Source organism: Agelaius tricolor, unplaced genomic scaffold (assembly GCF_023055355.1).
Source record: "Agelaius tricolor isolate 1412-34295 unplaced genomic scaffold, bAgeTri1.0.p SCAF_12, whole genome shotgun sequence".
NCBI classification, from domain to species: domain Eukaryota; kingdom Metazoa; phylum Chordata; class Aves; order Passeriformes; family Icteridae; genus Agelaius; species Agelaius tricolor.
The window spans coordinates 24,530,764-24,546,541 of record NW_027269272.1 but is presented as its reverse complement, the minus strand read 5'-3'; the positions used below and the strand labels follow the sequence as shown (position 1 = coordinate 24,546,541).

At 45.8% G+C, this 15,778-nt stretch overlaps 1 protein-coding gene across 1 annotated transcript; it reads left to right on the top strand.

Moving 5' to 3' along the window:
* Nucleotides 1–8,903: 8,903 nt before the first annotated feature.
* Nucleotides 8,904–13,349, top strand: OTOL1 (otolin 1). Its single transcript, XM_071437016.1, has 4 exons — nt 8,904–9,198; nt 11,217–11,306; nt 12,174–12,245; nt 12,454–13,349. Exons 1-4 carry the CDS (start codon nt 8,904–8,906, stop codon nt 13,347–13,349), a joined length of 1,353 nt encoding a protein of 450 aa, XP_071293117.1.
* The last annotated feature ends 2,429 nt before the right edge of the window (nt 13,350–15,778 follow it).

Below are 15,778 nucleotides of genomic sequence, written 5' to 3'. Positions count from 1 at the left end.
CATAGCAGGGGCACCTTCCACTGTCCCAGGTCACTGCAAGCCCTGTCCAAGCTGGCCTTGGACACTTCCAGGGATGGAGCATCCCTGGGCACCCTCCCCACCTTCACAGGGAAGAATTTCTCCCTAAAATCGGATCTAAGCCCCCACCTCAGCAGACTTGAGGACGTTCCTGCAAACCCAACAAAGCAGCAGCCTGAACTCTTCATTTTCCAGCAGTGGCAGATCTGGATGTGTCTGCTCAGATTTGGTCTGGCTGCTGAGGCTGTCCTGGTTAATGGGAAGGAAACTCCCAGGGTCAGCAAGGAAATCTGGCAGAGTTTGCAGAATGCTCTGGGCTGAGGTGATGCTCTGGCTGAAGCTGAGATTATTGTGTTGCTAATTGTGCTCCCAACTAATTTGGCGTGTGGTGATCCTGCCCACAGCCACCCTCTCCTGACAAATTAGAGAACAACCCTTGTATCTAATGACAGGGCAGGCTGGATAAAGCCCTGTGGGGCTTGGTGGCAGCAGTGACCGGGTCTGACCCTCCCTTGTGCTGTGATTTCCTTGGGAGTTTTGTGCCAGATGAGTTCAGTGGTTCCTTCTGAGAAATTCTGTTTTATGGGGATCTGTTTACGTGGAATTGGGATTATTTATTAGCAGCCTTGTTCTCTTCAATATCAAGAAATCAATAGCAAGATCAATTAATGTTCTGGGTTAATTGGCCTGCACCCAGCTGGGGGAGGGGCTGGGTGGAATTCTGGGATCAGGAACAAGTAATTAGAAGGTAAAGGAATAATCAGAACAAGGGCTGGGCAGGATCTCCAGTCCTGGCTGAGTCACATTCTCACATCTCTGCTTCCTGCTGTGTCCCTTGGCCAATACTGAATTGCTCCAGCTGGCTCTGGATGAGCAAAGTGTGAGATCTGCTGGGATAACTGGGATTTGTTCTTGACCTGCAGATCCCAGCATGTCCATACTGCCACCCTCACTGGGACTCTGTGCTGGTGCTCACAGGGGTCCCAGGACGAGGGAAGAGACGAGGATCTGACTCCATGGTTCAGAAGGATGATTTATTATTATTATTATTTATTATTATTATTATTATTATTATTATTATTATTATTATTATTATTATTATTATTATTATTATTATTTCATTATATATTATATTAAAACTATACTAAAAGAATAGAAGAAAGGATTTCATCAGAAGGCTGGCAAGGATTAGAAAGGAATGGAATGATAACAAAATCTTGGGACTGACCAGAGAGTCTGAGCCAGCTGGGCTGTGATTGGCCATTAATTAGAAACAACCACATGAGACAAATCACAGACCCACCTGTTGCATTCCACAGCAGCAGATAACCATTGGTTACATTTGGTTTCTGAGGCCTCTCAGCTTCTCAGGAAGAAAAATCCTAAGGAAAGGATTTTTCAGAAAATCTCATGGCTACAGGATACCAGGTGGGGATCCCCACCCATCACTGCTTCCCAAGTGTTCCAGAGGAAAATCCAGCTGCTTTGGGAGGTTCAGGTTTCCCTCTGGAGAAGGCAGCTGAGTTTGGGGTGCTCTGGGAGGAATCACCCATTGAACACATCCCACCCTGGGGCTGGAGAAGATTTCACCAGGAGCAGGCCCAGCTTTGAGATCAATCCTACTCATTCTGATACCAGTTCTCCAAAGCAAATTTCCTTAAAATGAGGAATTCTTCCCATATCTGGGTTTTTTTGTTTGTTTGTTTTCCCCTATATGGGTTACTGCTCCCAATGCAAACAGGTTTGAGCAGTGCAGGTCTCTCAGAAATTTGACTTTTGTGTTCAAAAAATTCCATTTTGGGAAGTTATCCTGGGAAAATGAAAATGTTTGGTTTGGAGCTTTGTGCTTGTCCTGGATGGCTCAGGATGGCTCAGGGTGTGAGGGGTCATTAATTCTTAGGGCTGGGATGTTGGACAGGGTGGGACTGTTGGGGTGTCCTGTCCAGGAATTGGGGCCATTCCAACGGGGATATTCCCTGATTTTTGTGCTTCAGCTCAAACCCGTCCCTGGCCGGGCTGTTGGGAGCTCCTGGAGCTCCCTCTTGTGCCGAGCCTCACCTGGAGCAGCAATTCCCGTGTTTCCTAAAACCTCCTGGGTTTTCTGCTCCATCCCACTCCTGGCCTCTCATCCCTGCTCCTGCCAGCCTGGAGCCCCTTCTGTTGTCCCCAGTCCCAGCACCAGGTGACATCTGGCACAACTGCCACCTCCACGGAACCCTCCCCACATCAGCACTTCTTGCTCCTTCTCCCTTTCCAAGGGAAAAGTGAGAGCTGGAAATGAAAAATGCGAGCTGGAAATGAAAAATAAGAGCTGGAAATGAAGTCACTCTGCTCCTGCCCTAATCCTGGTGGGATTCCTGGTGGGATGTCCTGTGCAGAGCCAGCAGTTGGATTTCAATGATCTGCTCCAACTCAGGATATGATTTGAGTCAGGAGATCTAATTTTACGATTATTTATAATTTATTGCTGTTATACGTTCCCCTGTTTATTTTTTGGAGATATTTTGCTGTCTCTGCTGCTTCTGGGTGAGTTGCAGAGGAGGGGGAGAGTTTTAGGCATCTCTTCCAAAGAAATCAGTGGGAATCTTCCCTCTGATTTTAGTGCAGATCCAAAGCCCTTGCAGCAAGTTTGTAGATCAGAAAAAAAATAAAATTCTCACTCTCCTTTGCTTTTTAATTCCCTAAAGACCATAACCTCCCTGAATTCCCTGATTCCAGCACAGAGACAGTTTTATCCCCAGATTTTTGCTTCCTGCTGTGATTTGAAGGTGCTGCAGCTCTGCCCTGTGCTGGAACCCTGGATTTTATTACACAGCCCAGATTAACCAGAGCCAAGAAGAATTTGGGTGAAAGGAAACCAGAGCTTTCCATTTCCTGCTTTCCAAGGAGTGTTGCAACACCTGCTGGGCTGAAATCACCTGCAAAGGGCCCCTGTGCCACAGGATCCTCTCCTGAATGAAATCTCCAAGCCCTTTGTCTCATAATGAAATGCTGATTAACGTGGGGAGCTGGGTTCTGAGTGGATTTACCAGGATTAAACGATGATTCCAGAGGCTTTGCTGGGGCTGGGGGAGGGAATGACAGCCCTGCCCCAAAGGAACCTCCAGCCTGGAATTCCAGCCACTCATTTTCCCTGAAATCTGGCACTGGCCTCAAGGAGGGCAACAATCCCCAAAAGGGCTCTTGAGGACGGTTTTGTTTCCCAAACACACAAGGAAAACAACATTTCCTGGGAAAAAAAGGTGTCCATGACATCCCCACAAAGGGACCCCCTGGTGAAAAGGGGAGCCAGGGAATTTGATCCCTTTTCCCTTTGGTGTCTCCAGTTTCCTGAGGAGACAATGGATGCTTTTCTCAGCCCAGACCTCCCCACAAAGGAAATCCCGGGGCAGGGTTTGGGATAACACCTGGGGGAATATGTTTTACATCCCAAAAGGCTCTAAAACCCAGCCCAGAATAATTCCTGAGCTGTAATTCTGGCGTCTCCCATAAATAACTGTGTGTTTCTGCTGCTCTAAATCTGCCTTTCGGGACTCTCGGAGGGATTGACTCCAGGAGGCTCTCAAATAACTCCCCAAATGGTTATTTTTGGGAAATAGAAGCTTTTGGAGCTCCTAGCCAGTAAATTTAAAGGGCAATAAGTCCCTATTTAGGTGCAGCTGCAGATTTAGGGGATTTGGACCAACGTTTGGTGCAGGGCTTGTGGGATGCACTGGCACAGACTGATGCAGGTTTTTCCCCATCTCATCTTCCCCCTGATATCTGAATTTTAGTAACAGCAAATGGAACAAGACTGGATTTGCAGGGAGGTCATTTTATTCCTCTGAATCCAAAGGAAATCCCTGTGGAGGGGGATGTTTTCTCTAGTATGTATTTTCGATGTATTTTCTATTTTTCTTTGTATTTTCTCTAGTCAAGCATTTCAAATCATACATGAACCATTGCTCTTTTTCTATGTAAAGGAAATAATTTTTACCCCATGCAGCATTTAAAGTTCTTATCACAAATGAATCCCCCCTACCCCCAAATTTAAGCTGAGAACAGAACAACTACAAAGGCAAAACCCAAAGATTATTTTCTCTTTCATTTTCAGGTTTTATTTCTCTCAAGCATTTAATTCACAGTTTGATCCTTTGGGGGGGAAAAAAGGCAAATTACCATCCAGATCTGCTCTTAGTAAAGGGAACTTGCTCTCATGATCCCATAGAGCTTTTTTATTTTTCCTTTACCCCTTTCCACACTCCCAGCTCAGGGAGGGGATTGTGATGCCAAAAATCTGCATTTTAAATACAGACAGAAACCTGGACCTTGCACAAATAAATGGACAAATTCCTTCTCCTTTGGGTCCTCAAATGTCAAAACTCTCCTCAAAACTGTCCAGGCAAATTCCTGCTGGGTCTGGTGGTACCCAATGAGATGGAGGAGGAACATCCTCAAAATCCCCAAAAATCTTTGGGGTAGAGCCAAAACACCCCAGCAGCATCCTGGGGTTTGAGGGAAAGGTTGGATTTCTGCAATTTTCCTGGGATTTCAGTGTCCCCTTGCTCCTTGCAGGGACTTTGCCAATCCAAGGACGAGGGAAGGGTTGGATTTTTGGGATTTCAGTGTCCCCCTGCTCTTTGCAGGGACTTTGCCAGTGCCAGGGTTGGATTTTTGGGATTTCACCTCACTCCTTGCAGGGATTTTGCCAATGCCAGGGTTGGATTTTGGGGATTTCAGTGTCCCCTCATTCCTTGCAGGGATTTTGCCAATCCCAGGGTTGGATTTTTGGGATTTCACCTCATTCCTTGCAGGGATTTTGCCAATCCCAGGGTTTGAGGGAAGGGTTGGATTTTTGGGATTTCACCTCACTCCTTGCAGGTTCTTTGCCAGTGCCAGGGTTGGATTTCTGGGATTTCAGTGTCCCTGTGCTCCTTGCTGCCAATGCCAGGGTTGGATTTCTGGGATTTCAGTGTCCCTGTGCTCCTTGCTGCCAATGCCAGGGTTGGATTTCTGGGATTTCAGTGTCCCTGTGCTCCTTGCTGCCAATGCCAGGGTTGGATTTCTGGGATTTCAGTGTCCCTGTGCTCCTTGCTGCCAATGCCAGGGTTGGATTTCTGGGATTTCAGTGTCCCCTCATTCCTTGCTGGGGATTTTGCCAATGCCAGGGTTGGATTTCTGGGATTTCAGTGTCCCCAGCTCCTTGCAGGGACTTTGCCAATCCCCCCGTCCCCCCTGCAGGCTCTCATTGGCCACAGCAGCAGCTGGGACCAAATAAATCTGATTCTCTTCCCAAATAAATTCCCTTTTTGCAGGTGCCATGGAGGGGGGGTCCTCCTGGGAGCAGGGGCGTTTATAAGGTAGGAGAGAGTCACACAATTTAAAATAATAGGATTTGTCTGCAGAAAAATTCCTGTCTATAATCAATGTATAACTGCATGGGGATTAGGGTTTTTCTCTCCTCACACACCTGAGAATAGAAATAATGAAATGAGATAAAGTGCAATCATCTCCCTGATATTTAAAACGGATGGATTTGGGTTAAATTCCTGTTGTGAACTGGAATATCTGGAATTTTAGAGAGCACACACACACAAAAAGTGTATTATTACCATCTTATTATGGGAAATATGTTAATAATTAGTAGATATTTAGATTCAATTGCATGTAGATTAATTTATGAATTATATGGCACTGCAGCAAAGTTTCATTCTTCCTATTTTGTGTCCACTGTGAATTATAATTTTAGTGGGGGGATTCCAATGAATGATTTTATATTCAGTGGTGGTGAATTAATATAATGAAGAAGCCCAAAAATTTAGTTTTATTTAAGTGCATTTATTTAGAATCACAGACTGGTTTGGGTTGGAAGAGACCTTAAAGATCAACTTGTTCCTACCTCCTGACAGGTAAAAAAAAATCCTAAAATAATTATTTAAGAATAATTAATATAGAAACAATCTTGCCCATTAAAATGAAAATCTGTTTAGTGGTTCCTTGCTCTGAGGATTTAATTTTTTTAGGGCGGTGAGGTAAAATTTGGTTATTAATTATGTTTTCCAAGTGTTTGACAGCAATCAATTAATCTGGCTGAGTTTGGGGCTTGTGATGTGTGACAGGAAAACTCAGGAATGGTTTGGATCTGAGAACTGGTTTAGAATTTCCCCATAAAGTTATTAAATCCCTAAAATCCCTGGGGGATTTTGTGTGTAAATAATGGGTTTATTTACTTATCTCCTGCTGGTACAGGATGCTCCTGTGTGAGGATAGTGTTCAAAAGGAGAAATTTTCCCTTTTTCCAGGCAGCAGATGATCCTTTTTCTGCTTTTTTTCTCCTTTTTCTCCTTTTTTTTTTTCCTCCTTTTTCTCTGTGGCTGCAGCTGCAGGCTCTGGCTGCTCCCTGCCTGCCCGTGCTGAGCATCTCCATCCACACCAACTTCCCAGGAAAACCCTTCATGGTAAGGGAAAAAAAATCCCAGTTTTGGATCAAAATCTGGCCCTGGAATCCCATTCTAAATAAACTCACTCACAGGGAAGGGATAATTTATCCTTATGGATTGAAGGGTCCCAGTGGGCAACTGCTGAGTTTTATCTTCTTTTTTGTTAGGGTTGGGATTAAATGTGTGAGATGGTGATTTTTGTTTGGATTTAGATGTTTATTAGTTTTTATTTAGATTTTTATTTGTATTATAGTTTCACAAATTGTGAGTTTTATAGTATTTTACTCTAACAAATTAAAAATGGAGTTGTATCTTTCTTTTTATAAGGTTTCTTAAGGAGAAACTTTTAATTAGCAAATGATACAAATTATTTTTATTTTTAATTTAATAACTAACTACTTGTATTTAGTACTTGTATTACTTGTATTAAAGTACTAACTACTTTAATTTAATAACTAACTGGCTTGTAATGTGGATTTTTAAATTTAATTATACAATACTACTTTAATTAATGAAGAAGAAGGTGAAGAAGAAGGATTCGCTTCTGCCTTAACATTTTTATCTTGTCTTATATATATGATTATATTCTAAAACTTTAAGTTTTTTTACTATGTGATATTACACACTTTTATTTAAACCACACATTTATAATCTTAGTTTTATCATTTAATTTTGGAGGTATTTTCTACAGCCTCAGGTTAAAAGCAGTGTTCTCTTGGGGGTCGGTGCTAAATTCTAAAATTCTCAGCAGATTCCAACATCCAGCAGCGACCACTGGGGGTTCTATGTGGGGAATGAATTTTCCATTAAATGATTTCATTTTGTTTGAAAAAGGTGAGGGGAAAAAAATAAATAAAAAAATCCCTCTTTCCTCCAGAAAGGAATTTTTAAAGATGGAAAGGTCCTGATGGCTGGTGTGGGGCTGGATGTCCTTTTGCCCTCTGGCTGACAGGGCTGGGGGGGTCTCTCCTGGAGGTTTCCCATGCTCTGGAATGCTGAGGCTCCTCAGGAAGGTTGGGTTTCAGCCCCAGCAAGAAAGGGGCTCTGTTCCATCTGCATTTACAGGTGGGGACCCTGCTTTAAAAAAGGAACAAAGGTGCTTTTTGTGACGGGTCACCTGAGAGGCAGCACCTGGAAAAATGGGAAAATGGGGGCCTGCTGCCTTTGTGCTTTCTCTCTGGGTCAGCTGAATCAGCACTTGAAAAATGAAAAGAGCAGACGTGAAAGGTTGCACTAAAAAATCCAGAAAATCAGGCGGGAACGAAAAAAAAATCAAGATAAAAATGTTGGTATACTTAATACTTTTGATTCCAAAGTACCTGAGTTTGGAAAACTTGATGTTTCATTTTGTTTCCATTGTTTCTTTTAGAGAAAAGCTCTTTATTGTGTGTAGTTGTGTTGGACTCTGAAATCATTATGGAATTCTCTCCATATCCTTCCAGGACCAAAGGGGGGTTACAAGAATGCTGGAGGGAAACTGTTCCCTAAAGGCATGGAGTGATGGGAATGGCCTGGAGTTGGAGAAGGGCAGGGTTGGGTGGGATTTTGGGAAAGAATTCCTCCCTGGGAGGGGCTGGGATGGATTCCCAGAGCAGCTGTGGCTGCCCCTGGATCCCTGGCAGTGCCCAAGGCCAGGCTGGACAGGGTTGGGACAGTGGGAGGTGTCCCAGAGATGGAACGGGATGGGATTGAAGGCCCCTTCAACCCAGCCTGGCCTTGATCATTTCCAGGCATGGAGCAGCCACAACTCCTCAGGGGAAGCAGGGCCAGGGCCTCACCCCTGGCATTATCTTGGCTTCAGGGAAGTAGAGGAGAAACAGGCAATCCTCCTGTTATTATTATTATTATTATTATTATTATTATTATTATTATTATTATTATAATATAATATAATATAATATAATATAATATATAATAATATTAATTTATTATTATTATTATCATAATAATCATCATCATCATCCAGGGAATAATGTGCCCTGACTCCATGATTCAGAATGCCAAACAATTGCTTTATTAAAACTATACTATATTACACTAATACTATATTATAACTATACTAAAGAGATACTATACTATAGAGATACTAAACTGTACTATACTCTACTATATTATACTATACTATACTATACTAAGATACTAAAAAACCCCGTGACTGTCTGAGACAGCCAGGCCACATCTTTGAGTGATTGGCTAATCACCCAAAACCACTTTCACGGTGTGCAATAAACCAAATCACTTTGGGCAAACAATCCCCATAGCACATTCCACACGTGCAAAAACGGGAGCAGCCCATAGAGATACGAATTATTTTCTCTTCTTTCTCTTATGTTCTCACTGCCTTCCCCCAGGAGAAACCCTTGGGAAACTCTCTGAAGAGAGCTGAGGGCACGGGGGCGAGGCAGAGGGTGCGAGGAGGGTTTTGCTGTCTGTCTGTGTGTCTGTGTGTCTCCCACAGCCGCTGCCATGCCGCGCTGCCCGCGGCCCGTCCCGCTGCTGCTGCTGCTGGCGCTGGCTGTGCCCGCGCTGGCGGTGCTGAAGGTGACCCCGGCCGTGCTCTACACCAAGCCCAGACCTCCCCAGTCCCCGGCAGCTCCCCCGTCTGTCCCGGGGAAAACCCCACTGAGCAGAGCTGAGCTCCCCACGCTTCCCCCCTTGGACAACTCCACGCTGGACTCGGCCGAGTTCTTCTTCAACTGCTGCGACTGCTGCCCGCCCGCGGTGGGGCCTCGGGGCTGGCCGGGCCCCCCGGGACCCCCAGGTGTGCCGAGCCCTCTCTGCTGGGCTGCAAACGCCAAATCCGGCGGCTTTTCCCTCGGGAAATCGTTGGCAGGGTTTGTGCAGCTGGTAGGGGAGATCTCAGCGATCTGCAGCTCTGATGCTGCGTGGTTTTGGCTGCTTTAGGGGCCCAAACATCCTCCTCGACAGCAGCCCTGCATTCTTCTCTTCCTTATCACAACAGCCTTGCATTCTCTCATCTGACTTCTGCAAGCACAGTACATGTTAAGTGATACACAGTGTGTAGTCAGCTACCCCTAATCAATCTCCCTTTAACCCCTAACTCAGCTACCCCTAATCAATCTCCCTTTAACCCCTAACTCAGCTACCCCTAAACAATCTCTCTTTAACCCCTAACTCAGCTACCCCTAAACAATCTCTCTTTAACCCCTAACTCAGCTACCCCTAATCAATCTCTCTTTAACCCCTAACTCAGCTACCCCTAAACAATCTCTCTTTAACCCCTAACTCAGCTACCCCTAACCAATCTCCCTTTAACCCCTAACTCAGCTACTCCTAATCAATCTCTCTTTAACCCCTAACTCAGCTCCGATTGCTGCTCCCCAGGACAGGGACAGTAGCCAGGGAAGGGCTGGAGCTGTTCCAGGGCAGCTTTGGGGTGGGTATTAGGATTTTAGGGAAAGGTTCTTCCCCCAGAGGGTGGTGGGCACTGCCCAGGCTCCCCAGGGAATGAATGGGTATGTTCCCAAACCTGCCACAGCTCCTGAAGCGTTTGGATAACGCTGCCAGGGATGCCCAGGTTGGGATTTTGGGGTGTGTGGGCAGGGCCAGGGACTGGGCTGGATGACCCTGGTGGGTCTCTTCCAGCTCAGGATATTCTGTGATTCCATGCTTCTATAAAATGTGGGGTGTGACTCTGATTTGTGTAAATCCAGAGCAGAAGAGTGAATGTCAGCCACATCCTGGAAGTGACAAACCACCAGTGTGAGTTTGGGAATTCCTTTGGGACCATCCCAAATCCCTGCTGGCAGAAGGCCACGCTCCTCAATTCTCTGTCCCTGCCCTGGGCCCCTTGGATTCACAGCTCTAATTTCACATTCACTTCAACCACAGCTTTATGACCCCCAAAACTACCTTCAAGCAGTTTTGCATCTTTACTGAAGGTTTCTTTATGTTTTTATTTTTTGATTTTTTTTCCCCATTGCAAAAGAGGAAATTTAAAAAAATTTGTGTTCAATTTTAAAAATAAGAAGCAGGTCTCTATAAAGGACCTAAATATTTAATAAAATACACTTTGTGTCTTCTTTCTGTTGCTAAAATACACATCCACAGAGCACCTAATTCTGCTCCTGCTCTAATGAATAGTGCATTAGCCTGTAAAAGTTCACTTTAATAGCACTAATATTGGAGATAGGAACTATTCATCTGAGGAAAGGTGGGAAAATCATGAAATAATTCTCCTTTAATCCAATGTACTCCAGGGATTTTCACTTCCCATGGCTTGGGAACGGTTGGCTCATGGAAATTGTGGTGGCTGTAAAGGGAATTTGATCTCTCACCTCTTGATGGAAAAGTCCCTGTGGTGGCTGAAGGTGCCAGACAGGCACTGGGAATCTCTGGATTCCAAAGGGAATGGAAAAGGGAAGGAATTTCAATCCCTCCTTTCTGCAGAGTGGAGCTCTCACCCAGGTTCCCCTTCTATATTGGCAGAATTAATTCTCCTTAAGGAAAGGGACAATTCCAAAGCTCTGGCAGCTCCTCAGATATTAAAGACAGATTAATTTCTGATGCTTTGTGACCCTCTGAGCTCCTGTGGCTCTGAGGCAGCTCAAAGTTGGTTTTAAAAAGTCTTTAACTACGGCCCAGAGTGAAAGGCAAAGCTGTGAGATTTGATGATGTCAAATAAAACAAGCAGCTCTTCCCAAGGTGATGGAATCGCCTCATATGCACTCCTCAATGCCACACTGCTCAGGTATTGATGAAAATGTTATTTAGAAGTTAAACCTTGGAGTTACTGAGATGATTTTGTTGATTTTACAGGTCCCAAGGGGGAGAAGGGAGATGCTGGGCTGCCAGGGCTGCCAGGATCCCCCGGCCCTCAGGGTCCAAAAGGCTCTAAAGGAGAAAGAGGTAAAAACCAGACCAATGGAAAATGATGGAAAATGCTGCTGTTCTCATAAAATACCAGAAAATTATTAAAAACCCCATATTCTTTAAAGCAAAAGAAGATTTCTGCAAGGGATTGAGCCCTGGAGAGGTTTAGCTGGCATCAGTGCAGGGACAGGAGCTCAGGTGGTGGCAGTGTTTGTTCAGGTGGAAGAGGAGCAGCTGCTCATAAAGATCTCACTCAAAAATTCTTGTTCTGAACAGGAGTTCAAAATCTGGGTTCAGTTTGCTTTGGATGAAGGACAGAGGTAAAAAAGCCACCACAGAAGTTGTGTGCAGGTGTAAAATCTGTGCAGGTGTAAAATGCATTTCAACTTCAATTTCAATCTCTGAGGCAAAAGAGCTTCAGTTCAGATGCTGAGCCATCATTATCCATCAGTATTCCTGAAAGGAAACCCTGCCCTTCATCTGGGGCTTGGAGCAGCTTTCTCCTGGCAGGATCCTGCTGCTGCCTCTGGAGAATCACCTGGGGTGCCAGCAGAGCGTGGGGCTGTTCAGTCCCTGCCACTCCTTAGGCAGCGATTCACTCCTGGGAAAGCTTTTTGGCCAGCCTGGAATGAGGAATGCAGAGCTGTCACGCTCTCCATCCTCCGTGAAACAGCAGTAGCTGCCTGGCAGAGGGGCAGAGATCGGGGAGTGAGGTGGTGCTCAGGGCTGTGGGATCCAGCTCAGCCTCCTGGAGGTGTTTCCTCAAACCCCACATTGCTCAGGTCTCTTTTATTAACGAAGTGAGGGACACACACAGACAGTCCCAGCAGGGTGTGGTGTTTGCTGCGCTGCAGGCACCAGCACCAATGAATTCATTAATTAATCAATGCTGCAATGTCCTAGGAGGAAAAGGGGAGCAAGGGGAGCGAGGAGCAAGTGGAAGCCCCGGTTATCCAGGGAAACCTGGGCTGCAAGGTAGGTCTGGAAAATCCAGGATTGCTCTGGAAAATCCAGGATTGCTCTGACCTTTCCCTCTGCTCTGGGTTTTACAACAGCATGGAACGACCAACCCCTTTGGATGGTCCTTCCATCTCCAGAGCAATCCAATTTTATTTGGTTTAACCTTCTTTTTTATTGGTTTTAATCTGTTTTATTGGTTTTAATCTTCATTTTCCCCCCCCAGGTGAAGCTGGAGCCAAAGGCAACAAGGGCAGCTACGGCTTCCCTGGACTGAAGGGACAAAAGGGGGCTAAAGGGGACACCTGTGACAACGGCACCAAAGGAGACAAAGGGGACAGGGGGGACCCCGGAGAGCCGGGAGCGGGCGGAGAACAGGGGGACAAGGGAGAAAAGGGGGACACGGGGGAGAAGGGGTACTGTGGGGAGCCAGGGGGCAGAGGGGCCAAGGGGGACAGAGGGGAAGGGGGCACCAAGGGCGAGAAGGGCAGCAAGGGGGACACGGGCACCGAGGGCACGCGGGGGGTGCCCGGCAAGCAGGGAGAGAAGGGCGAGCAGGGCCACAAGGGCGACAAAGGGGACGTGGGCCCCGCGGGCGTGGCAGGCCCCGGCGGGCCCAAGGGCGAGCCCGGCGCCAAGGGCGGCCGCGGTGCCCCGGGCAGGAAAGGCTCCCGCGGGGCCAAGGGCGCCCGCGGGGACGTCCCCAAGGCGCCACGCTCGGCCTTCAGCGTGGGGCTGTCGCGGCCCTTCCCTCCTCCCAACGTGCCCATCAGGTTTGACCGCGTGTGGTTCGACGAGCGCCGCGACTACGACCCCGCCACGGGCAAGTTCAACTGCAGCGTGGCCGGGGCCTACGTCTTCTCCTACCACGTCACCGTGCGCGGCCGCCCCGCGCGCCTCAGCCTCGTGGCCAGCAGCAGGAGGGTGGCCAAGGCCAGGGACACCCTCTACGGCCAGGACATCGACCAGGCCTCCTTCCTGACCATCCTCAAGCTCAGGGTGGGTGACCAAGTGTGGCTGGAGGCTGGCAAGGACTGGAACGGGCTCTACGCCGGCGCAGAGGACGACAGCGTCTTCACGGGGTTCCTGCTCTACCCCGATGGTTTTGAGGTCCTTCTGTGAGCTCATAACCCCGAGGAACGTCTTTTCCCTCTGGGTGTGAGAGGAGAAAAGGGCAGCGCCTTGGTTTAGGTGTTATTTTTGTGAGGTTTTAACAAGAATGTTGATATTTGCAAGGCATGGATTAGTAGAAGTCATGCATCCTTTGCCCGTTGTCCAAGCACCAACAGGACCAGTACGGGGAGGGCATCTCCCAGCACAGTTTGTAATTAGAATATTCAAATCATGGAATTAAACTCCTTCCCAGCTCCTGCAGTCCTTGCATGGCCCAGGCTCCCTCTAGGAATCAGTTCTGATCACATCTGATTTTGATAAAAATGCCAGGGTTTGATTTATAGAGCTCAGCCAGATGGGAAAATGAGCAGTAGGTTCCTTGAAATCACCTGAAAAGATTTAAAGCTCCTTTATCCTTGAATCAGTATTATTTAGTGCTTTAGTCTTGGTCTAAAAGAATATTAGATCAGTGTAAAAAACCCTCCTAAATCTTGTTCTTAAACAAAAATAAATCTGAAACTTTCAAAAGTAGCTGAGAGATGAATATTTTACTTTATTGGCCTACTCAGACCACCAGGAGGTTCTGAGCCTCTGATGCTGTGGGATCATCTTTGGGATCATCCTTATCTGATTCTTGGGATCAGCCAGATGGGAACATGAGCAGAGGGTTCCTTGAAATCACCTGAAAAGATTTAAAGCTCTTTTATCCTTGAATCAGTATTATTTAGTGCTTTAGTCTTGGTCATGAATTACATAAAGCATTGTGTAAAAGAGTATTCTGTCAGCGCAAAAAACCCTCCTAAATCTTGTTCTTAAACAAAAATAAATCTGAAACTTTCAAAAGTAGCTGAGAGATGAATATTTAGCTTTACTGGTCCACTCAGACCACCAGGTTCTGAGCTTCTGATGCTGAGGGCTCATCCTTGGGCTGCTGGGAGGAGGAGGAGGCACCAAGAACAGACTTTGGAACTCCCTGTGATGGCTCAGAGGATTTGTGGGAACGTTTAAAAAGCCTCACAGAGACCATTTGACCAGAAAACCTTAATCCAAGCTGGTTTCCACCTTAAAAATATTGAAGAATAAAAAAAAAATTCCTCATTTTTGAGCTGTTTTTCCTCATTTTTCATGCTGTGGCAGAATGACAATGGATTGATTGAGGATGTTCTTTGTCTCATGATGGAGCCTTGCTAAAAAAAAAAAAGCCAAAATATTTGTTGCCTTTCACTCCTGCTTTTATTTTGTTTGGCAAAACTGTCCCCTCTTCAGGCTGCAGCGAAGCATTTTGACACTGGTAGAAGACAATAAATGCTCAGGGTTCCAATCAGGCCAGCAGCTCTTGTCAGTAATTATGAAAAATTATTCCAAAGCCATAAAAACACCCATTTTGTGGTGTTCTCCATGTTTTTAATCAAATATTCCACAGGTTAGCACTCAATTCTGTGATTTTAGGAGCAGGGCTGTGTTTCTGAACCAGAGGAACATCAGCAGCAGAACCTGGTGTCTGCCTGTGCTTCCTGCCCTGGGTTTTTCCAGGTGTCCCCAAGCCACTGCTGCCATCAGGAATTCTCCAGCTGAGCTGTGTTTGCCCCAGGACAAATCCCACTGTGCAGCCTGAGGGATTGGGGTGCTTAACCAAAGGGATAATAGGGGCCAGGTGGGGATTCTGTACTTATTTGGGATCAGGGAGCTGCTCTTGGCTGATTAAAGGCTGGATCCTCACTCAGCTCCTGCTATTCTGGATTTCCATTCCCTGTCCCAGGTAAGCCCCTGGTTCTGCTTTTTTTTTTTAAATTTATTTTTTATTTTTTTTTATTTGGATGAAAATGGATGGATTTCATTGATTCTAACCAGGGTTGCAAATACAATATCCTGCTCCAAGTTCCCACATTTCAGCTAAAATGTGCCTTAGTTTTTTTTTTTTTTTTTTGAATTCTGTGGCTTTGCTTGCAGCTGTTTGGTTGCTGAAAGGTTTTCCCTTTTGAAAGGAGGAAAAACACCTTTTGATGGGAATTATTGGGGAAAAACACAAATATATGGCCCTGGATGCTACAGAGACAAATCTATTCAGTGTTTGTCAGAGCAGTCTTTATTTCCTTGTGTTATAAATGTGGCCCCACAAAAAAAAAAATTATAAAAAGCATTTAGCAGAGTTGTCTGTGCTTTGTGTGGCTCTTTTCTCCTCATATTCACTTTATTTCTCCCCTCTGCAAACTAACAGCCTTTATTTTTTTTAAGGTTTTATTTTAGCTCCATTGCTATCCAGATTTTTCATCTCCCAAGGGCATATCCATTTGTTTGGATGACTAACTTGCTTTTCCTGTGGAAATCTGAATTTCTAACTTGCTGATCCAAGTCTCTCCAATGATAAGTCATTGTCCATCTGTTTGCTCCCTCCTGAGCTGCTGCTGGGAGCTGCAGGGAGGATTAATGTCTGTGGA